General features: G+C 40.5%; 1 protein-coding gene across 2 annotated transcripts in view; it reads left to right on the top strand.

The window, feature by feature from the left end:
* Positions 1-24029, top strand: part of SLC44A5 (solute carrier family 44 member 5) — a 174309-nt gene that overhangs the window by 75635 nt on the left and 74645 nt on the right. The window contains exons 1-2 of one of the 2 annotated variants that reach the window (XM_081193760.1): positions 114-207; positions 13853-13901. In XM_081193760.1, the coding sequence (XP_081049886.1) occupies positions 171-207; positions 13853-13901 (86 nt within the window). In that variant the 5' untranslated portion in view covers positions 114-170. Of the gene's footprint in view, positions 1-113; positions 208-13852; positions 13902-24029 lie in introns of those variants that run through there. The other variant, XM_081193759.1, reaches the window with a different exon arrangement.

Raw genomic sequence — 24029 nt, 5'->3', positions numbered from 1 at the left:
AAGTCCCACCCCCATTGTGAGCCGATCCTTATTGGATGAGGTTGTGCCATTCAATTAGTTTTATTTTTAAACCTGGTTACATGGTATTTTGTGGACATAAGCTCACTGTACAAACTGTTCTTCCTGAAAAGTCCTTGTAGTTGTACATTGCTAGAGTTGGAAGCAGCAATATGACTAAAAAGGAAGAATTCTACTATGGAGAAAATGGTAATCTTATATGTCTTTGCTCTAAATGAATAACGTGAAAAATGTTTTGTACCAGAGACTGATATTCAGGGTTCTCTTCCATCTCTGTGTCTTTGGGGTATGTGAAAAGTGATTGCTAGATGAAACAGTGCTGCAGTAATTTGAAGCTGTATTTTGTTTTACTTACATAATGTATGTTTTTGAACCAATCTTTTAACTTCCAAACAAGTTAAAAATGGGTTCAACCCTTTTCGAAGCAACCTGCTGTGTTTACATCTGTTGTACAAGTTCTGCTCTTAAACTTTAAAAAACCCCTCAATATGTTGTGAAAAATGGGACAATTATTTAACTGCAAGTTTATTCCATAGCTTTCAATGAAAAGACTTGGTTTGGATTGCATTCTGTGCCTTTATATATGCATCAGATCAGCAAGATACATTATACAAATCTTTAGATTTAGAGCAAATTTCAAAATTAAAATTTTCTCCAAGCAAAACCTTCCTATAATACTACAATGTGTTTCTATCTGGAACTTTCTGCTACCACTGATATTTACAGTTGTCAGTTTTAACAAATTATTGTTATTTTTTGACTTTTTGTATATTAACCTTCCTTTAGTAAACTGTCAAGTTCTGTCTTGGTAGCAGTCTTAAACCAGACCCATCCCTCCCCAATATGAGTAGGTATTCTGATGCTTCAGTAGAGAGCTGTCATTTCTGGAAGGGTTTTTGAAGGTGTTTGTAATTGAATTATTTCAATTTTTTACTTTCTTCAGGGAACACTGTTGTCTTCAACTTGTGAAATTTGTTTGCTTTGTGAGTAATAAAGAACCACACCCCTTACTACTATGAGATCAGAGTATGGAGCGCTTAATCTACTATGCCCTTGTTCGTTAGTAAATTAACAGGTATTGGTTTTTCCTGGAGTGGTATTTTAACAGTCACATCTGATCCCCAAATGCATAGTTTTTCCATTTTAATATGATAGGAAACCAATAGAGGTGTGTCATGCATACTAAGGCGGAAGGAAATTATTATGAATTCTGTTTTGCTAAGAGGAATGGAGTCATTATAAAAAGTAGAATAACTTCTTGGAAAAAGAAACCTGGTGTGCACTTGGCCCCACTGGCTACATTATCAACCATTCTGTTTCATGTAGCTACCCTGAGCATTCAGGAAATTGCTGCTGTTGATGATGCTGCAGCATAATGTAGGGCAAAATAAAAGCATATGGAGGAAATTATGTATGAGGATCCTCTAGTCTTTTTGAAACCTTAGCTTATTACGGTCCTAAAGAGACAAGAAACTATGTCTGAAATGCAAAAATTTGCCAGTTCTACATAAATATTTCATACCTGTGTTTGATATACGGATACACCTGGATGTAACCATGCAAATATATAAACATTTGTTCCTGTTGGACGCATGCTGATGGGTTAATGAAGAGTATTATAAGACAGGTCTCTGCCACATCACCACATAGCTATGCAGATCCATTTCCCATTTCCCTCCAATTGTGTGTAGGAAAGAAGTTGTTCTCATGCTCTCAGGGGGTTGCACTAAGTGATCCTTGGGGTCCTTGCCAGCTCTTTAGTTTTATGATTCTAGGTACAGTAACTTTCAAGTTCTAAATGAGCGTACCTGAAGGAAGTTCTGCAACTTAATGGAGTATAGGCAACTGCATAGCACATTGGGTACCTTTATATTTCCCTTATAAGCTTGGTTTTGGTCTGAAGGATTTCTGTGTGACAGGGTAATTTGTGTTCTGTACCAGCCAGCAGTTTTTATCACATACATCTGTTCCAAAGCTATTAGCTGCCAAGGTTCTTGTGTGGCAAAAATATGTTTTTGTTGGTTATTGGCATGGAAGAGAACATATTTGCTACAATGCAAACAGAAACAAGGGAGCTCCCTCAGTTTACAGAGCTGGGCTTGTGTGTTGTGAAGGTTTTCTGATATGAAGCAGGACAAAATTTCACTTTTGTTAATCGGTAAAATTCACCCCTCTCCACCCCCAAAAAGAGAGAAAATGTTCTCTGGCAGCACAGTCCTATGAAGTGTGCTCAGATTAAGCCTCACTGAGTTCAATATAACTTACTCTAGGAAACTGTGTATAGGGTTGCATCCTAAATTCCTTTGACGTAAACTGTTAGCAGTGGGCACAAATCATGTTTTCTCCCCCCTAGCAAATAGGATTTAAGAGTAGCTTCACTGAATGTCCATGTATCCTCTGAAGGAAAGAATCAGTGGTGTGTTGTAAAGAATGCTGAAAGAATGAGGTTCATAAACCTGTTAATGGTGCAAGTAGCATAGCCATATTATATACACCAAGCTTTAATATCTTTATGAGTGTGTCGACATGTGAACTGGGCCATAGTCAGCTGTCAGGATTTTCTAACACAAGCCAGAAGGTAATGCAGGTATAATGTGGTAAAGAATGTTAGACATTAACACACCTAGCTGATAGATAGGAAATATGTGCTACCATACCTAGTTTTCTTAGATTACTTTAGCAAAACCTGTGACATTTTCTTGGGTTTTTATCTCACATCTTTCCATAAAATAGTGAGAAGCAGAAGTGATAAGCTACTTTAATTTAACTGTCATCAGTAACCTGTGGAAGATAAGAAGTTGCTGGAAATATGCTATCACCAGCTGCAGAAATGCACAGTGAATTCCTGATAAATTGACTCATCCTAAATATTTTTCCTCTGTCAATCTTTGGTGCACGGATTGAAGTTAAGAAATTCTATTATTTAACATAGCTGCTCCCAATGCAGTGAAGTAAACAAGAAGTCTGAACAGAGTACCTATTAATCCACCTCACATTTCCTCCCCTTGCCTTGGAGGTTTCCTATGTTACTGCCAACACAGTCCACACAGAAGTAACACTGGTTTACTGTGTGTGCTATGCTTTAAATAGCCTGTTTATGTGCCCATTTGCAAAAGAAAAAAATGTGCTCACTCTCTATGCTAGTAACATGTTATTATTAATAAAAATAACTTTTTAAAGGTTGCATTCTGCCATTCTAGAAGGCTAGTTTATACAACAGTTTATTTTTACATGTGAATTTTCCTGACTGTCTCTGGGTAGGCACTCACATGAAAAAAATGGCTCATGTGAACCAGCTAATTATGTATATGGGCAGCATCAATTCTTGGGAATGTGGCAGCTAGGAAAATTTATCCATGGTGGTGGAAATTGCTATGAGGTATAACCAAAACCAGCCTATTCACAAAAAGGATTTTAGGCATGGGTTCAAAGACAAGTCGAGATTGTTTGTGTATATAAACATTTTTACTTTGGAAGCCTGCTGCTCAAATATCTCCTTCAAGTCACAAGGGAGCTTTAGGCAAGCTGTATTTTCTCCATCTTAATCTCCCATCTGCAACATGGGAATATAATACTGTAAACTATTGTGTTGTTCCAAAGTTGCTATAAGGATTACTGAGATGGTGTCTGTGAAATTTGAACACTTGAAACCATAATTATTCAAAAGTTATTTTATGAATTGGCTCAGAATTATACTTTGTCCATGGTTGGTGGTACAAGCCAAACCTTAAGAATAAAAATTACCTTTGATAGCTTCATATGAACTAACTGGTCATCAGGAAAGGAGGTTCAGATCCCCTGTACAGTAGTACCTCGGGTTACATACGCTTCAAGTTACATACACGTCAGGTTACAGACTCCGCTAACCCAGAAGTAGTGCTTCAGGTTAAGAACATTGCTTCAGGATGAGAACAGAAATCATGCTCTGGTGGCGCGGCGGCAGCAGGAGGCCCCATTAGCTAAAGTGGTGCTTCAGGTTAAGAACAGTTTCAGGTTAAGAACGGACCTCCAGAACGAATTAAGTACTTAACCCAAGGTACCACTGTATACAATAAGTGGCCCAGATGTTCGTAGTGGAAAGCAAAATATTGCTCAGATACATTAAACACTAGATCTTGTATGTTTTTTAAAGTTGTTGCAGGAAATTGTCGTGTTTTCACAAATCAGCTTGCTACTTACTGGACTGTGGCTGAAATCATATATGCTTGCTTATGAGCAGTGCTGTTTTTCTAGAAAAAGAGGTGCCAAAACTCACCATGAACGCCTCCCTTGTTCTCTTATAATGGCAATGGCGACTGCCTGAGAGGTGCTGGAACTGAAGTTCCAGCTGAAAAAAGCCCTGCTTGTGAGTAAGTGCAATTGAACTCATTGGGACTGTGTTGGACTGTGCTGTAAACCAGTTAGTTCATTTCTGATTTCAATAGAACTTTTAAAGACATGGTGGAAGTCCTAGCTGTCCATAGAAATTTACTGGAAAAGCTAATATTTTAGTGTAGCTGTGATTGGACAGCAGACATTACAACCCAAATTAAATGTACCAGCAAAGAGAAGAACTAGTGTTCTTTCTAACCCATTTCTTATTTTATATGTGCTATTCGGTGATTTGAGTTCTCTGGTATTTAAAAGTAATACCCGTCAACAGGTCAGCTGATCAACCCATCATTGTAAAAACAAGTTAGCAGAACAGGAGGCATACAATTGAGGATTAGAGTTTGCCTGGGAGAGGTCTGAAGTCGACTGACTTTGCTGCAGTCTGAGTTTTATATGATTGATTCTTGGCTTGCAATACATACAAGCCTCATCCCAGCCTATGAACTGCAATACTTGCAGCAATGTACATAGCAGGATAGCCACAAACCCCTCACCTCATCTCTCTTACAATAGTCCCAACTTGCAGTGTGAGAGTAACAACTGCAGACAACACAGCAGAGTTGTAGCAAGCTTCTCTCTCATCCTGAGCCCTAAGATATATTGTAGTGCTTTTGTAAATCACAGTCTAACATGCAACTTGACCCTCAACATGTAGTTTTAACCCTGGACTAAACTGGGCTGTGATAAGTCACACTCTCCCAGCCAAAGTTGAAAAACTAAAATAAAAATAAAACACCTGAGTTAGAAAAAGCTTGAGCTTCTCTGTTCTTTGGTGCCATTTGTTTTGCTGAGGGCAGCCTCGTAGCAAATCACAATTGTGCTGAAATTTTGGGATTTCTCTATATTTATTTCCACAAGTAGCTTTCACTTCTTCTTTAGAGGACATTTCAATATGGCTTATCACTTAGACCCACGAAATTGTTTATCTTCCATGTAATGGCCCAGTCTTGTAATTTTATGTGCTTATGGAATAGGGACCATGCCCCAGTGGTAAGGTTGCCTGCTTAGCACAATGTGAGAGGAGCCAACCACATCCTCCCATCTGTCATGTTGGGGGGAAGAAGGGACAGTGTGCCTTTGAGCAAAAATAAGTAAACCCAGCTCTCCAGTGCTTAAGGTACAGTGATGCATCCAGTAATATCCCAGTGATGTGTAAGTGTGAATGAACTCAGAAAGCTTAAGCCATCAATGATATAGTTCCTACATTTTCTAGGTCATGTGCCTCTGATTCAAGGGTTAGGGATCTGGCTGAATTTCAAGATCAGTGTACCCCCCTATCTTTCTGTATGTGGGAAATTGTACTGCACTGTGATTCACACACCATATCAAGGGAACAGCAAACCTTAATGGTTTAATATCACTATTGGCCATATGCCACAGCTGAGCAGTAGTAGTTCAAGAAGACAGTTCACTAGCCCTTGAGAGCCATATATTGCTTTTTATATGGCATCGTTCATCCAGAAGGGTACCAAAGTGCTATGCATGTGGATATATATTCATTAGCCTCGGCAATAGCAAATGCTATCATTTATATTATGTTACAGAGTTCCATTATAAACCTCTTTATTCATTTGCTCATCTCTTTATCCTTTTGGGCTCAGACCTTTATATGCTTGCCGTACAGTCATAGGGCATTGTGCTTTTGTTTTAAATAAAACATACTAAAAGGGCCTCTTTTTAATGAAATTCTGACGTTAATTCCTCAAATCATATATTTGAGGGGGGAGAATTGACATATTTGTGCTTTTAAAGTAGCAAGATTTTTAAATTACACGGTCTTTTGCAGTTCTGCACTACTGTCTGTGTTTAGAAATGCTGCTTTGTACCTGTTTATTTGGTTCCCTTTTTAAGATCTATTGAAAGCCCTTTCTGGACTTAGGAAATAGTTCTAGATGAGCTGAAAGGGGATTGCAAAGACTTTTGTTGTCAGAACAGAGCAGGAGAAATCGCACTGTCCACTTATCTGTCGAATAATCAGACTACTCCAAAACCTCATTCCACAACTCTTACTCCTTCAGCCCCTTACTCTTTTGCTTTTTCATTTTGATTGCTGTACATTTTCCGACACTGATTGTGGTTCGAGGACCTGACCCCCGCAACATGAAATGAATACGCAAGGACACGTGATATTAGGTTAATGGGCAAGAATATGCCACAACTTTATTGATTACAGCAGTGAAAAGGTATTGGCTTAGGCATTGGATGTCTAAAACAAAGGGGGTTTATTCACCAGTAGGTGGAGCCTGTTGATGCTAATCCAACTATAGGCTCTCCCCTGATGTCACTGAGGGTCGTGCCATGGCCTCCCGCCAAGCAGGCATCAGACAGAATACACGACTGCCAGATTCCTTTAACGGAATACCCAAAAATTGAAGGCATAGGCGATGGCCACACCTAGCCCTTCGACACACCACAACACATTATTCCAATGCCTAACCTACCCACCAATACCACAAAAGTTGTGACGATTGCCACGAGGTAGGCTAAAAAACCAAAAAGCCTAATGCCAAATGGAAAAATTCCTACAAGGCCCCCTGGACAACCAGGGCGACCAACCTAAGGTCCATAGACGACGGCGAAGAATGAGGCCGAGGAGAGGCTGGCGCCGCAGCAAAAGGCTGCTGTACACGCCCCCTCGGAGGCACCTGGTTGGGTGCCTGCCGAGGGGCGGGGGCGCCAGCCGGGAGAGAGGAGGAGGCAGGGGGCAAACGCCCCCTGCTAGGGGCGGAGCTCGGGCTCCCGCCCACAACCACTCTCCTCTCTTCCAGGGAGGAGAGTCTTTATTGTCTCTGTTAGCTAGATTCACTCACGCTTTTTGGTTGGAAAAACATGACCAAGTGGCTGCTAAAGCAGTTTATTTTAAGGATAATGAAGAGAATACAGAGTTCAGTTCTCGGGGACTGCCCCCTGGTGCTATACTGGATATGTTGCCAGCAGGCACAAAGCACTACGTGCTCAAGGGACAATTTTGTCTTTTCATTTCCAGCCAGGTAAATTTTATGTCTAGTACTAGTATGGCTTTCTTTCTTGCCCTTTGTCTCCTGTTTCTTGCTTGCTGCCTTGCCACTGGTACTAACTGATCCTCCCAGGCCTTTCTGTATAGTTGGCACTTGCTCTCAACTTTTCACCGCCAACCCATATTCCAGCCATCTTCTGCTGCTGTCCACAACTCATTCTCTTCTGCTGTCTGATAACAGACCAAACAAAGCTCCTTTGCTCAGGAACATATGGGAGTTTGGTTTAAGATGCAAAGCTGAAGTGCATCTAAGTGAGATGTACCAAAAGAAGGATTGACTGCTTGTCCTGTTTAAAGAGTGTCTATTCCCAACCGGCACACCTCTCTTTAATTGCCTCTGATGGAAGCAGAATAGTGTAGTGTACAAAAGCAGCTGGTTTTATAAGAGAAACAAGTCTAACGTTTGACACCCATGTGGCCATTCAGCATAAATATTCTATTAGTTGTGCAATTAAAATGTGTAGCTTCATAAGGAAGAGCAATGCTCCACATTGATTTGCAGGGATCAAGTGAGAAATCTTTTGGTGTGTTGATCCCTGTAATGAGCAATCTTGCCATACAAGGCCAAAAAACTCAATTTTCCAGCTGTCATCATTGCATAGAAAAAGCAAAAATGTTGAATACTGGATTCACCTATGATTAAAGCCTCTTTGAGGGAAGTTCCACCAGGAATGAGCTTGGTTCATCGTATCTTTTCCTATAATTATAGCTTGAAATGCAAACAAATGCTGTCTCACAAACATTTTATATGTATTGCTTTATGAGTGTAAGCTGGCCCCACTGAGCCCAGTGCAGCTATTCACACATATCAAGTTGTTTGCATGCATTAGAGTTTGCAGAATAGAATCTGAATTCAGGCAGTTCCTTAGAGTAGCCTGGTACGGTAAGAATACAACAGGGATTGTGGTCGACAAAGGTTAGGAGGAGACAACTTCCCAAAAGAGATGCAGCTTGGGGGAAGGGGAGGGAATCAATTTAATTAGAATGGATTCTTTTCATAGATAGCTTAAACCAACACACCAAATTCACTGCCTAAAATATGATTTTCTATCAATATTGATATAATGACATGAAACTCTAAGAACAGTCTTTCTTCGGTTCCATCCTACAAATTTGAGAGAGAGAGATGCAATTTTTATCTACGGACCATTGTTGATTAGGATGGGAAACCCAAAGCACATTTATTATGGAAATGTTTGCATTGAAGTCAGCACCATTGTTCCATTTTAAGTGTGTTGTGGACTGGAGCTTTAATCTCTATTGAATTCCTTAAGACTTCGTCGTTAGTACTGCAATAAAAATGTGATTAAAAGATGAGAGGCTTGAAAGGAAGTGGGAAGGGGCAATGCACCCCAGGATTTCGAATGCGACCTTGTTGATTAACACCTCAAAAGCCAATTTAATTAATTTATTTCATTTCCAGTTTTCATTATATGGTATGTTGTTGTTTTTTAAAAAAATATATCTTTGTGTTAATGTAATAATCCTGGGGAGGGTTCCAATGGGGTCAGATGGGCTCAGTCATGCAGCATGGCAAATGGCAATACCTCCGTCTCCTGAGTCACTAGGGTTCATCTCAAATTTGGACACCTTGCTTGTTAGGCCATCCTTGCCTCTGGAACCACTGGAGCCCAACTCAAGTTCAGCCTCTTAGGAGGAGGTGATTGCCCTATCTATTCTGTTTGCTCTAGAGGAGTCTCTGACACCTCCTCCATCACCTACTAGGTCACAGAGAAGGCAGGCCAGGCATGAACAGACAGGCCAGGCCCAGCCTTCCTGGAGGAGTGAGCATTTGCTTGCCAAGTCTAAGGAACAGCCTTGTTGGTTGCACTAAATTAGCCCCCCCCCTCCACTCAAAATTACAGGGGGCATGTCATTTGTTGGATCAATGTCTTCAGTTGTCTAACTATGTGCTGTACCTGCTGTGCCTTTCAACTTTATCCTGCTTATATATCGCACTGATATGAGTATTAAATATTTTGGTAGAAACTGTAATCTGAGTTTGAGTTCTTCATCCAGTAGGAGCCAGGACAGTGATTTGGATATTTGGATACAGAATTTGGAAACAACAACAACCACACCTTATGCAGTTTACCTGTATAGAGAACCTTTTTAATGTTTAATGTTTTATTATGTTTTTTTATATCTGTCAGAAGCTGCCCAGAGTGGCTGGGGCAACCCAGGCAGATGGGTGGGGTACTATTATTATTATTATTATTATTATTATTATTATTATTATTATTATTAGTTTGGCAGTATAATATTTCATAGATAGGCAAAAGTGTACAGCAATTTTTAAAAATGAGAAATTTAGATGTGGAACCATTTCTTATACCTTGAAATATATTATAGCAATGAAGAACATTTTATGATGCTACAGTGGTGCCCCGCAAGACGAATGCCTCGCAAGAAGGAAAACCCGCTAGACGAAAGGGTTTTCCGTTTTGGAAGTGCTTCGCAAAACAAATTTCCTATGGGCTTGCTTCACAAGACGAAAATGTCTTGCGAGTTCCTGCGGGCCACTTATCAGCTGATCCTAAGCCGCTAAGCCGCTTAACAGCTGATCCGCTAAGCTGCTTATCAGCTGATCCGCTAAGCCGCTTAACAGCTGATCTGCTAAGCCGCTAAGCCGCTAAGCCGCTTACCAGCTGATCCCCTAAGGCGCTAAACCGCTTATCAGCTGATCCACTAAGCCCGCTAAGCCACTAATAGCACTAATCCGCTAAGCCGCTAATGGGCTTGCTTCGCAAGATGAAAAAACCGCAAGATGAAGAGACTCGCGGAACGGATTCTTTTCGTCTTGCGAGGCACCACTGTATTTGATTTGCAGCAAATAGCATAGAGGAAGAAATGTCTGGTTCATAGTTAAGGTATCAAGAAATAAGGAACTAAGAAGAGGCCTGCCAGTGGCCCATTTAGTGCAGCATTCTGTTCTCAAAGTGGTCAATTGGGCGCCTACAGGAAATAGCCTGTGGGCAGGACCTGAGTTTAGTTTTTTAATACCATAAACATTGTGGAAAGATGTTAAGCATTCAGTCATTTAATGTGAATCGTCACGTAAATACTACATAAGCAAAGAGTGCCTTGAATAAATGGATTTTACAAAAAGAGAAATTTATTGTCTTTACACTTCCAATATCATTTGCCCTCCTACATTTTTTTAAATACTTTTGGGAGATATGAATGTTTGCTACTTCATCCATGAAAGCTAGATTTCACATAATCTAATAAATAAATAAAGCCTGATAGTCTGAGCTCCTTTTTCATTAATTGCTCTATAACTTTGGTTCGTGGGACGCGGGTGGCGCTGTGGGCTAAACCACAGAGCCTAGGACTTGCCCATCAGAAGGTCGGCAGTTTGAATCCCCATGACGGGGTGAGCTCCCGTTGCTTGGTCCCTGCTCCTGCCAACCTAGCAGTTCGAAAGCACGTCAAAGTGCAAGTAGATAAATAGGTACCGCTCCGGCGGGAAGGTAAACGGCGTTTCCATGCGCTGCGCTGCTTCGCCAGAAGCGGCGTAGTCATGCTGGCCACATGACCCGGAAGCTGTACACCGGCTCCCTCTGCCAGTAAAGCGAGATGAGCGCCACAACCCTAGAGTCAGTCATGACTGGACCTAATGGTCAGGGGTCCCTTTACCTTTTTAACTTTGGTTCACTTTCTGCACATCATTCCAACATTTAACCATGTCAGCCGTGGACAATAAAGTTATTTCACGTAATATTACATAATAATAAGAAAATGGCAACAACTAATAACTAGAACAGTGAAACTGTTAAGACAGACAAGCACGGTCTCCCTCAAATTAACAAAAGGCCAATTTAAGGGGTCTGACTTTCTGTTACAGTTACATATTCATTTTTTCATGCGTTTCTTTCTTGACAAGATGTGACAGCTCATTCATTTTTGTGTGTGCATGTTGAGGTTGGCACTAAATGTGCACTTCAATGCTGCTTAGTGTGTTGACTCTTCTTTTGGATGCTTTGGTACATTTCCAGATTCTAGCTAGCTGTATTGGGGGGGGGCGGGGGACGACGACTTCAAAAAGTGTTTTGAACCAGGATATTGTGGATGATATAAAGAGAAGCTTATGTTGAAACAGGGGTGGTGTTTTTTAAAAATGTGGACATAAACAAAAATCCTAAATGCATGTTGAGGGCTATGTGAATTGTCCTCAAGTTAAGTGTGTTATAAAAGGAAGGACATTTGTTCCCAACTTTTCACATAATTATTGTTTTTCATAGCTCCCTTGAGTTGTAGTCACACTGAAAATAACAGCTCCAGCAAAATCGCATTTCATCTTCATTGAAACCTAGATAAATCTGCAAATTATGTGGTGTAAAATTATTTTTATAGGATATGGGAAGGCAAGGCTGTGAATAGAGCTTCTTATTTCATTTTAACATTTGCAATTAAGACTTTCAATGGGTAGTTTGAGAGAAAAGTAGCTTCAAATTCAAGGCAGCAATGCTTAATGGGTTTTTATTTCTCTCACAAGCCCACATTGAAGAAACACGTTGGGAAAGAGTGATAATTTTAAGACAAATGAAAGAACTATACTGCATGTTTTCTCGAAAAGATAATTGCTCTGTCTTTCCTGATTTACCTAGTTGTAGGCTGGCAAAACTTAACAAACCCGTGTTAATTCTTTGGTTCTGCAAATGGTTGCCTATTGTGCAGACTTGTTGTATACAGTACTTTGAAACAGTGGGAGGAAGCTCACAAAACTGGTGACTCTGAGAATGGCTGCTTACCCAGTTGTGGGGTAGGCAGCTATTTTGGCCTGTCACAGAGAACTTGCAATCCCAGGGAACAATTCCTGGGAACAACGACAGGCAGACTGGGGGATTCCCAGCCCAGCCGCTGTGGATTGGTGGGCTTTCCCACCAGCTGCTTGATTTAAATTCCAGCTGGTCCGGCCAGACTGAGTGGATGGGGGTTGGGAGCACATAAAGGCCAGCTGTGCCCAACCCTAGGGTCTCTGTCCAAAAACCTTCAGCAGCTTGGGAGAGTCATCTGTACAGACCTGCATCTTGCAGAGGACCCATTAATTCTGGGTCTGACCCTGCCATGTGGCAGCCCTCTACCAGTGGGGCTGGAAGGATATACACCCAATGCCTAAGCCAAGCACAACAACCTACATGTGGAATCAATAAAGTTGTGGCCAATTTTTTAATCCCGGAATGTTGTCCCGTCCAGTTTGTTCTCTTTCACAGGCTAGGCCTTGCCTAGGGGTGTGTGTGGCCAATGTGCCCCTGCCTAGGGGGAGGGGTGATTGTGAGTGGGTCCACAATTCTTTTTCATTCCTTATAGCTTCTCTAGTCATTTGCACATACAGTGGTACCTCGGGTTACATACGCTTCAGGTTACATAACCCAGAAATATTACCTCAGGTTAAGAACTTTGCTTCAGGATGAGAACAGAAATCGTGCTCCAGTGGCGCGGCAGCAGCGGGAGCCCCCATTAGCTAAAGTGGTGCTTCAGGTTAAGAACAGTTTCAGGTTAAGAATGGACCTCCGGAACGAATTAAGTACTTAACCCGAGTTACCACTGTATATCAAATATTAAGCACAAAATATATAGTTGCTTACAACAGTGCAAGTTGTGTCTACAGCACTTTCTCCCTTCCAGTTTGTACAACTCACCACACAATTTCAGGGTCATGTTTGGTTCTTATGTATATATAGTCAGACATACAATGCTGCCTTATGCTAGTAAACCAGTGGTCTATCTAGCCCAGTGTTGTCTACCAGTATAGCAGCAGGTCTCAAGCAGTAGGTTAGCCCTTTCCAGCATGCTACTGGATTTTTCTGACATCTGTTCCCAGGGATTGAATCTAGTACAGTATGCAAGTAAAGCATGTGTTCTAGAATAGAGTTGTGAGTGTTTTTTCCACATCCCCCCCCCAACAAGGAACAGAATTCCTTGAGGTCTGGTGTGATTCTGTGTGTTCTTTGACTGATTCCCTGTCCTAGTCCCTCAGCTCACCCTGTTGCTCAGTTCCTGGTTCACTTCTGGCTGCTTTCTCCAACTTAACCTTGACAACATGATGGTTTAATGGAGTGGACACAGTTATACCATTCATAGTGATACAGATACAGGCTGTGTACACAACATTCATTTAAAGTACACATGAATCTGCAAAGAATCCAGATAACTGTCTTTTATCTCTCATAGAGCTGCGGTTCCCTGACAGTCTTGAGGTTGTTGGGGTTTTTTTTGTGGGGGGAGTACTTTAAATGTATGGTGTGTATACTACCACAGTTTCACGTGATTTCTCTTCCTTAAACTAAACTTGAACCACTTATGCAAGCTGTCCTGTGAATCAAACTAAGCAATAAATTAGTGAGGTTTTTCATAAGAGTTTAACGTAGGATAACAGATTATTCCTGACTTTCTGTTTTGTTTACTATGCTGTATCTTTATAATATTTTATTTTAAATGCAGGTGAACCAAGGAAATTTGACCCAAAGTTCAGAGGACCTATTCACAACAGGTAAATACTTCTGATTTAGTATATTAAACTCCTGCATTGTTTTTCTGTGAACAGAAGAAAAATATGCACTTAACTGAAAAAAATGTATCAGTTTTTATTTGTTTCCAGATGTTGTCTCTTTCTGTACTTTGGAAGTGAGGGGGAACTTTTTTCTTCCAATATAATTATGATGCTGATGCTGATGTAAGAGATTCGCAGAGTCTGCATGTTCCTCTTGCCATATGAGGGCTTTCATAAACGGCACGTCCATTGAGGGGTTGTCTACCCTACTTCAACTATAATGTTTAGGAACTGTTACTATGTGAAGTCCAGCAGCTGAACTGGTGTGAAAATCACACTAAGCCAAACTATGACTTGGTGGGACTGTGCAAGCTGGCATACACCTGGAAAGGAGCTCACAGCTACTTTGCTCCTTCCCCTTCCTTTTACTGCCACACTAAGGTTTGGCTTAGCATGTTCTCTGAACCCGGGCTCATGGGCTCATGACCAGTAAACAGATCTTGAGGCATGGCTCAATAAAAAATGTGGTCCCATTTTTGAAAGAAGAATTATGAGGCATTTTGCACTGCTCATCATTGCTTTCTTGGTTTGGTGTACAAGTACAGTAGTGACATTTCAAGCCATTCTAGAAATAGCATGCTAATATTTTCAGATGTGGGAGGTGCCATTTCCCCAGTACAACCTAAATGCTAAGTTTTTCTATGGTAAGAAAAGTGGATATGGGTGACTGATAGTGCACATCTTCAAGATACTGTCAATTCACAAACTTAAGCATGAAGCTGCATGTTCATGAGATCAAGCTATTTCAAAAGGTAGATAACAAGCATAGGAATTAAATATTGCCACATCTCGTGCTGCCATTGCTCATGAATCACACTAGCACATCAAAAATAAAATCACATTTGAAATATAAGGTATTCTTAGAACCATTTGTGAATGCATTCTTTACTAGGGAGTGCTTAAATGTGGTGTGATTAAGCAATCCCACTTTACTTTGTTTTAACTATCATGATATATAATGTGCCTGAAGAGCACTGAAGATGGAAAGCCAGTAGAGAAGCATTACAAGCAATGTACTTTAACCTATAGCAGGCGTATAAGACGAAAACCAATGAAATATTATAAAAAAATTCAAAGGGCTGCAACACACATCCCCAAACTCGGCCCTCCAGATGTTTTGGGACTACAACTCCCATCATCCCTAGCTAACAGGACCAGTGGTCAGGGATGATGGGAGTTGTAGTTCCAAAACATCTGGAGGGCCAAGTTTGCCTATGCCTGACCTATAGTCTTCACTTGAAGCAGAATTCCTATTAAGCTTAATGGGATGCTTGGTATCTTTCAAAAACTGCATGCTGCATAGCAGTTTATTTGCAGTTATCTTCTGATTTTAGACCCCTGCTTTATACCATGACGCCCTAATACAAACATATAGTTACCATGACAATATCTGCAGATACTGCAGTTATTTGTATTGTGCTTCATGTGCACGACCACAGAATATTATGGCTATTATGCAATTAACATTTAAATGTGGTGTATTTTATAAAACACTCGGGAGAAATGCTATATGGGGAGTTTGCATTTCCCACCCAAACACAGTCCCACATACAATTAAGACATAATCAAGAGCTTTATTTTGTCATGTTGCCTTTCTTTAAAAACAAGGATCATTTGTCCTTGGTACATACATTATTTTTGGACCTGATTATACTGTGTGGCTGCAGTGCCCCATGATTAAAAATATATCACTATTATTTCAGACATTGGACAATATTTTAGCTCTCTAATTGCCAAGAAAGGTGGCGTGTTTAGTGCTAACACTGGCATATTTAGTTGCTGCTAGTGTTTCTTATCTCACCCTCCCCGCCTTCAGTGAATGCTGATATTTTGGTGGAAGGGGTGATGATCTTCTGCCCATTTTTTATGGACCTGAGTTTAACTTTAAAGAGCTGAGCTCACACATTATATTTGGTGTATAACTCAAAGTGTGTGTGTGTAGTACACTCTACTAATTTACACCTGTTCCTAAAATAAGCAATGTAACATATGCAAGGGTAAAGGAAAATATCAATCTATACTTAATTTTTAGGTGGGCAGTTCTAACAAGCTTTGGGCTACATGTGTTGGGGAAGTGGGATCTCAGCTGTCCATCATAAGTACCTGATTCATCTCCAAGTCTGCTGGATGCTTACACATAAGCGTCTTCTTTGCATAGTGTCTACAAGTAAGAAATCTAACACATGTAGGCTTGAATTTTATGACGAATATGGAAAAAATGTGCACGATTAATTTATTTGCCTGTACACATTGTAAAGCAAGACACAGTTACATGGTTGTCGAACAGTTTCAGTCGAGGCAGTCATTTGTTTTGGTGAGGCAGGAGCGATTCCGCTGCCTGACCATGGATATCCATTATGTTTGTCAGATCCAGCCCAAGGTCATCTACTGATTAACGTTGACAGAAGGTTATTTTCCTATGATACTTATCATCTTTTTAGTATAGAAAGCTTTTTGAGATGTCAGTACAGTTCCAGAATCTGTAATAATATTTAATCAAGACTACCAAAAGGCCAAACCTAAAGCAGAATGACGTTATATTTTATTTTTTCAGCTATACTATAATTATATGCAAAATAAAAACCCATTTGCAATAGAAGTTTACCAGAAATAGACACCTGAAAAGTTTTCCGATAAGGCTTGTTGGAACCATTTATAGTCCATAGAAGATCTGCGTCATGTGATTGCACATGTAAGATTAGTGTATAGGGTAGATGTGTATTTTGGTACATAAGAACATAGGAGGCTTATACCAAGTCACACCATTGGATAATCTAGCTCAAGATTACCTACACCAACAGACAGCTGCTCTCCAGAGTTTCAGTCAGGATTCGCTCTCACCCCTACCTGGGGATCTACGTTTTCTACTACCGAGCTCCATTTTCCTGACACATGGCTTCTTTCGTTGTCTTCTTGACTGCACCATACAAGAGGACACTGATGTACAAAAGCAACAGCCTATTAGTTGTGGCATCCTGTTTCCCACAGCAGCCAAGCATGTTGTTCCCAAAAGCCCCTATGGAGGACATCCTGACATAGGCAGCTGTCACATAACTGGTGGGCTCGTCTACAGGTGCTCTCACTAGTAGCTGAGACCCAGACCTTCATGATGACCTGTGGTAGGACCGATTGCAACAGGGTTCATATCTGCAGGGGGACTGAGTTTCCTTTCCATAAAAGCAAGTTTCTGATATTCTTAGAAGGAAAGTTATGAAGCAAAATGTACAGGCAAACTTTTAAAGTAATTTCTGTGTGATAAGCTAACTTGGCTGCTTCTGCTTCTCACTCTTTTTGGCCAAAGAGAAAAGTGAGAGCTGTGATTGAAAAGTGGGTTGTTTGGTCTAGTACAGTGCAGTCCAACACAGAGTCCGAGGGGAACATTTGACACATGTGTGCATGCACCCACCCACCCCTGCAGCCCTCATACTGTCTTCCCAAAGCCAGGTAAGCAGGGGGCTGGGATTGGGGAAGGAGGCATGAGGGCTCTGACAGAGTCCTAGAGGCTTCCAGCCTCCTTCCTAAAGCCTGGTGCCTTGCTTAGGTAGTTTTGGGAAGGCAGCATGAGGACTGGGGGGGGGGGAGCATCAGACTTGGGCCTTGGTTCCTCCCCACCCCCGCCATGTTAAAAGGCAGTGTGCAGCCCACAGATTCTGTGTTGAAGTACTCTTGCAGCCCACTTGGTGTAAAATGTTGGACCACCCTAGTCTAGTAGGTTCCTTCCAATGCAACTCTGGGCATAACTTAATGCATTGAATAGTCAAGACACCTGCTGTTCACTGCAGAGGAGTGGGGATGCAGAGAAGAAGAAGAAGAAGAAGAAGAAGAAGAAGAAGAAGAAGAAGAAGAAGAAGAGTTTGGATTTGATATCCCGCCTTTCGCTCCCTTTAAGGAGTCTCAAAGCGGCTAACATTCACCTTTCCCTTCCTCCCCCACAACAAACACCCTGTGAGGTGAGTGAGGCTGAGAGACTTCAGAGAAGTGTGACTGGCCCAAGGTCACCCAGCAACTGCATGTGGAGGAGCGGAGACGCGAACCTGGTTCCCCAGATTACGAGACTACCACTCTTAACCACTACACCACACTGAGAAGGCTTCAAGAAATCAAAACCTGTGCAAATTAAGACTTAGGTGAAATGGCTAAAATGTTTTGAATGCAAACACATTATTGAGAATATGTTGCAAATGTGCTTTTGTTGTTTTCCTGGAAAAGAGAAAAATGAGACCACCAGCAATTACTTATCAATTTTAGTTTTCTCTCTGTGGGGAAAAAATGGAAAAGATAATAACAATGGCACTGTGATGTTCAAAGCAACATTTTAAGTACATAATGTTCTTTTCTACCCGCCCATGTACTTTGTTATTATTAGTATTATAGTTGATATTTTGAAAATAGATAGAAGAGCCTTGAGTGAACATTTAGTGAGAGGTAACTATTGAACGTGATGGAGGAAGCTGCATTAATATTAATAAGGGAAATTGTATTAATGGAGCTCTTTCTGTGATAACTTCCCTAGTTATCCCTTTCCCTAGGAAAAACATTTACAGATAAAATGAATAGCAGACAGATGCTAAATAATATTTTTATCAGTCGGCTTTTGTATCCTAAAGCTTGTATTTCTTTAGTATGTGGCCTGATCTTTATTGATTAACTTCAGTTATTTTTCAGCATATGTGGCAAATAGGGATCTGAATAGCCTGCCATGGACATATGCTATGTCTGAGATGAATATTCTTAATTTTTAAAAGTGATTCTGGAGAGGTGAAAGCTAATCATCTCCAAAACACACTTTCTGAATAGTCAGGATTTTTAAAATCCTGTTTGGGGCCTTCCTGTATTACGGCACAATGTTATGTATGTCTGTTGAGGCATACAATCCATTGAATTCAATGGACCTTGCTTCCTGGTAAGCATTTGTTATTTTAGCCTTTGTCTTGTAGGCGATCTTACTGCACCAGAAATTGCACAGTGTCAGCAGAATGGCACCACAGTAAAATGTGACTGTGTGGTGATGTCACTTATGGTAAGTATGGGTGACTGGCAGCAAGGACAAAATAATTTAAATAAATGATGTCAACATTCTAGCTATAAAAGGCGAGTTTCTCCTGCACTGCTACAAATGTTTTTGAAAATTGATGAATAACCTTAGTTACAGCACAGTACGACAAACAGTACTAAAATGAGAAGTAGCTTGTGCTATTGGGTGAAAGAGAGAAGGTGGAACTGCTCAGCACCTACTTTACCTCTGTCGTCATCAAAAAGTAAAGCATCCTTTACTTTACCCATCCTGGTGATAACAGAATAAATGATGGAGAGAGCTGTAGCCTAAGGTAGGGAAAGAGGTGATACGGGAACACCTAGCTACTTAAAACGAATTCAGATCTCCGGGGGCTGATGAGCTTCAGCTTGGTTTATTCCCCTTCATTTTCCTAACAAAAATTCTACTAATTTCTACATGATGCATTTCCATAGGTTATATGTATTTATTGATTTAAAATATTTAAAGAGACTTCCGGGTTGGCGCGATCTGGAAATGGCGGATTCCCTCCGAGCTGCGGAGGGAATCGGCTCAACTGAGGACGGGTCTTGCCGCGCCGGCGACGCGGGGACCCTCAAAAACCGCAGGCGCTGAAGCCTGCGGACTGAAGACTTGGTGGGCACCTTAAGTGCCCCCCGATTCACGAAGAGCCTTTTTAAAGGCTGCGGAGAGGATACGGAGGGTGGCGTGGTGCTGAGAGTCGATCGCTACCTCGGTTGAGCGAAGCCGCGAGCCATGACTGGAGAGCGCTGATTCCCTTCCTTGAAATTCGGACTGAAAAGAATAACCCGTGAGTAAAACGGAATTGGACTTTTTGAATATTATCCCGTGAATTTGAGATGACCGGGGGGTGTGCTAAAAGGAAGTCCGCACCCCCCCTTCTTGCAGACGATCTAAAGCAACGATATAAGAACTAAGCTGGAGTGCCTACCCTTTGTGGGGTGAGTTGAAAAAGACATTAACTTCCAAGATTTGGCAAAAAGAAATTTTGAGCTGGAGAGTGGAGTGTTGGAAGCTTTCTTTCAGTTGTAAACAACCCCCCCCCCTCCCGGGCCCGGGAGCGTCCTGCTTTTGAGCTTGTGGAAGAGGTGCGGAGTTTGACAGCTGTCAAAGCTGTCAAACGGACAGTTTAAGTGGAAAAATCGTTATTTAAGATCCCTCTGGATTAAAATGAGTTGCAATTGAGTTAAAATTGTTGGAAACAAAGTAATAACAATAAGTTGGAGGATTGTTGGAGAAAGATTATTAAGTAACCAGATTCCCTCTAGGGGGAATTCTGTGAAATTACAATGGCTGTGGATGGAAAATTACTAGTGGAAATCGAAAGAATGTTTCATCTGGTGGGAGTCTTACAAGAGCAGAGTCTGGCTATGAATAAACAACTTATGACCTTGACTTCTGGAACAAGCAGCTCTGCTGAATGTATTGAGGACCTGGATGAGAAAGAATCCACAGCTGAATCGGAAATGATATCTAAAGAAGTGGAAGAGACTAAACAAGAAAAAGAGAAAGTAAAGTTGGAAAGTACCAACCAGAAGCTGACATCTGTGGAATATAAACAAGGAGACTTTTGGATTACATCTAACACAAATCTGCGAAAGATGCAAAAGATGAAGGAGGAGGCCCCGGGAGTTTATGGAACACAGGAACTTAAAATAAAGAAATATGATGGGGGCCTCCACTTTGACTTTGACTCTGAAGATGCAGACTTTGTGGAAATTTTCCAGCAGCTGTTTCCAAATGTTCTTGTGGGAAGAGAATATGGTTGGATGGTGACAGAACTTTTTCGAGATTCGACGACCGACATAAAGGATTACCAACAAGACCGGCGGAGAGGGACTGAAAGAGACTTGAAAGCCTCGGAAGTGAGGAACCCAGGCTAAGAACTGATATTTTGGATATGTACTGGGAAGGGACGAAAACCGGGGATGGGAGGGAGGGAAGAATAGAATTGTAAAAACACTCAAGACCTTTGGGTTTAGTTAATATGACTTTTATTTAAGACAAATTGGGAAATCAATGGAAGAGAACTTGAGTCCAACTTAGAAAAAATTTACTTTTCTTTATAAAAGAGGTAATTTTAAGATGATTAAGAAGAGAAATACCAATTTGCTGACACAATTCTGGGAATGGGGATGCATGAAGGGGGGTGGGGGGAAGTCAGGGAACAAGGTTAGGAAAGCAGGATTTTCTGAAATTATACATGTTTTTTGTCTTTTGTCTTTTTTGTGTGTATTTGTCTTTATAAAAGGTGAAAAACCAATAAAAATTTCTATAAAAAAAATATTTAAAATTCTCATATATCTCATTTCTTGATTTAATTGATTGGCAGCTAGCAATAAAGTTTAAAATAATTATAATGCAAGAGAGAGAGAAAAGAATACTTAATTAAAAAACAAATACAGTCATACCTCGGGTTGAATGTGCTTCAGGTTGAGTGCTTTCGGGTTGCACTCCGCGGCAACCCAGAAGTAACGGAGCACGTTACTTCCAGATTTCGTCGCATGCGCATGCGCTCAAAGTGAAATCACATGCATGCACGGAAGTGGCAAAACATGACCTGCGCATGCGCAGATGCACCATCGCGTCTTACATTCCATTCAGGATGCGAACGGGGCTCCGGAACAGATCCCGTTTGCATCCCGAGATACCACTGTACCAAGTACAGCTCCATCAGGCTTAAAGCAATTCATTTAACGGAGCTTAAAGCACATTTCCGTATGGAAGTCCATTCATGAGGGAGCAAAGTGGGCCTCTCTTCCGAGGTGACTTCCAGTACCTTGGTACAGGTCCTAAGGAGGACCTTCCCCTGGTCCTGACTATACTTATCTGTGGACCTTGAGTGCTATGTTGAAAATTTCATAGATGGGCATATTCGTGTGGGAAAAAGTAGTCCTTCAGATACCCAAACTGTAAAGAATTGGGACCAACATTTTGAGTTGATACCAGAAACAAATTGGACACGTGCAGTTGTTTCCAATAGTGGTATCACATAATCCCAGTAGTCACCCACCATTAACAGCCTGACCACTGCATTTTGAAGCAATTCTAATTTATCTTTCAGATGTTTTGAGTGGACACATAACATGTAACATGTGAATTTGACTAACGTGAGTTTGCAAACATAGATGCCATACATGTGCACTACTTAGGGAGCTGAAGCTGATTGCATCTTCCTTTGAAATGCACACTCAGTGGGAGAGGAGGGTTCACCCTGTGTGTAGGGGGTGGATTTCAAGATTGAACTATTGTACTTATCTGACCATACTGTTCCGATTATATATGTTAACTTCTATGTATCAGTTGTAGCCTGATTTGATAACGCTTACCGTAGATAAAAGGAAAGCCATGAAGCTGTTCTCCATTGAGATGTGCATTGTATGTCTAGTATTTGAATGGTAGAACACTGTTACACTATTGTACATAAGGGATTGTCTGTGCATCGGTGCTGTTGTTCCATTTCTAAATTTTAGCATCAGATTATAGTGCAGATGTTGCTGTTTTATGAATGATACATCATATTCTGGATACTACTGCACCAGTAATATAACAAGTGGTGCAGTATTTGCTCCAAAAGGCTAATATTTCTCATAGAATTGGGGATTTCATAGACATGTCTACACTTTGGATGCTGGTGAGGGAGCATCTAAACTAGAGCTGTCAAGTAATTAAAGGCTTTTAGTTGATTAGCTGTCATGCTTTTAATCAATTAATTAGACAAATTAAAGACAAGTGATGCTATTTCATGAAAACACCACTTGAATTGAATTAAATTGATAAATAAATTAGCATATGGGAGATTATTTTAAATGCATTTGTTAGATCAGGTTTAGACTGTCACTTCTCCAGAGAGGAATACACACCCAGCTATCGTCCATTTGTATATGTTAATTTATTTAAATGTATGTATATAGGGAATTGTCTGTTGTTTAGATAACTAGTGTAGAAAGCAGCTGTGTGATTATGCCTGACTGAGAGTTGATGCACTCGGATCATTTAGAAGAGTGAACCCAACTTTCACAGTGTGGGCCAAAGTTAAGTAATCCTGTTGATTTCATTGGGAGAATTAAGCACATCTTTAACTATCTCTCACTGAAACAGATGGGACTTATTTGCGCTTAACTTTAATACCCTCTGTGTTTTCCTCTTTGTACTTTAATGCATATCTAAATAATATTAAAACATTTGTTACTTTGTGATCTAATAAGCACAATAATTACATTTTGTTGGAAAATGCTAGATAACGTAACTACTTTATAGTCCCGGTATAACTGATTTGATGCTATTATCATTATCATTGCTTCATTATCCCTATACTGATTCCACTGAGGATCAGTAGGAAGAGAGAGCAGTACATGCATGTGCACACAAACATATCTAGATTCTGTACAGATGAATACTTGAACACTCTGAAGAGTACTGTTACCATAGTTTACCAGAATCACCAACAGCATGAATCATGATTACATAAATTAGATTCCTTCTCACTTTAATTCAATTCAGTCTTCAATAATGTTTCAGTTGGAATAGTTATTATTACTGTTATAAATATCAACAAACATTATGAATATAGATATTTCCTATTAGAAGCTAAGTTTAATCAGTACGCTCTTAGTAATAACTAAGAAAGCTATTGGCAATCTTTATATATGTAGAGAGAGAGAGAGATTAAGCTACTAATATTTTGTTTAACTGTTGGCTACACGAATCCTTTGGACTCATGCAATATACATTTATAATGGAAAATTTAGAGCTTTGCTCTGGCAGTGATGCACACTTGAACACACTACTGTTGAAATAGCGTGCATATATTTTTATTTGCCAAAGTTTCATCCTGCTTCTGATTGTCACCCTTGAAACGGCGTACAAAAGGTAAAAATGCACACGTAGAAACAAACATTGCACTAGAATATAAATAGTATACTGCTTATTATTTATTCCCATAATCTCTGTGATGCTCTTCAGTGTAAATATTTATCTGGGCCTCTGAGAAATCCCTACATTTAAAAAGTGTCTCAGTACAAAATAATAAT

This window comes from Podarcis bocagei (genome assembly GCF_964188305.1).
Source record: "Podarcis bocagei genome assembly, chromosome: 5".
In the NCBI taxonomy this organism is placed as follows: Eukaryota; Metazoa; Chordata; class Lepidosauria; order Squamata; family Lacertidae; genus Podarcis; species Podarcis bocagei.
Note: the sequence above shows the minus strand (reverse complement) of the source record. Positions and strands in the feature narration are given on the sequence as shown.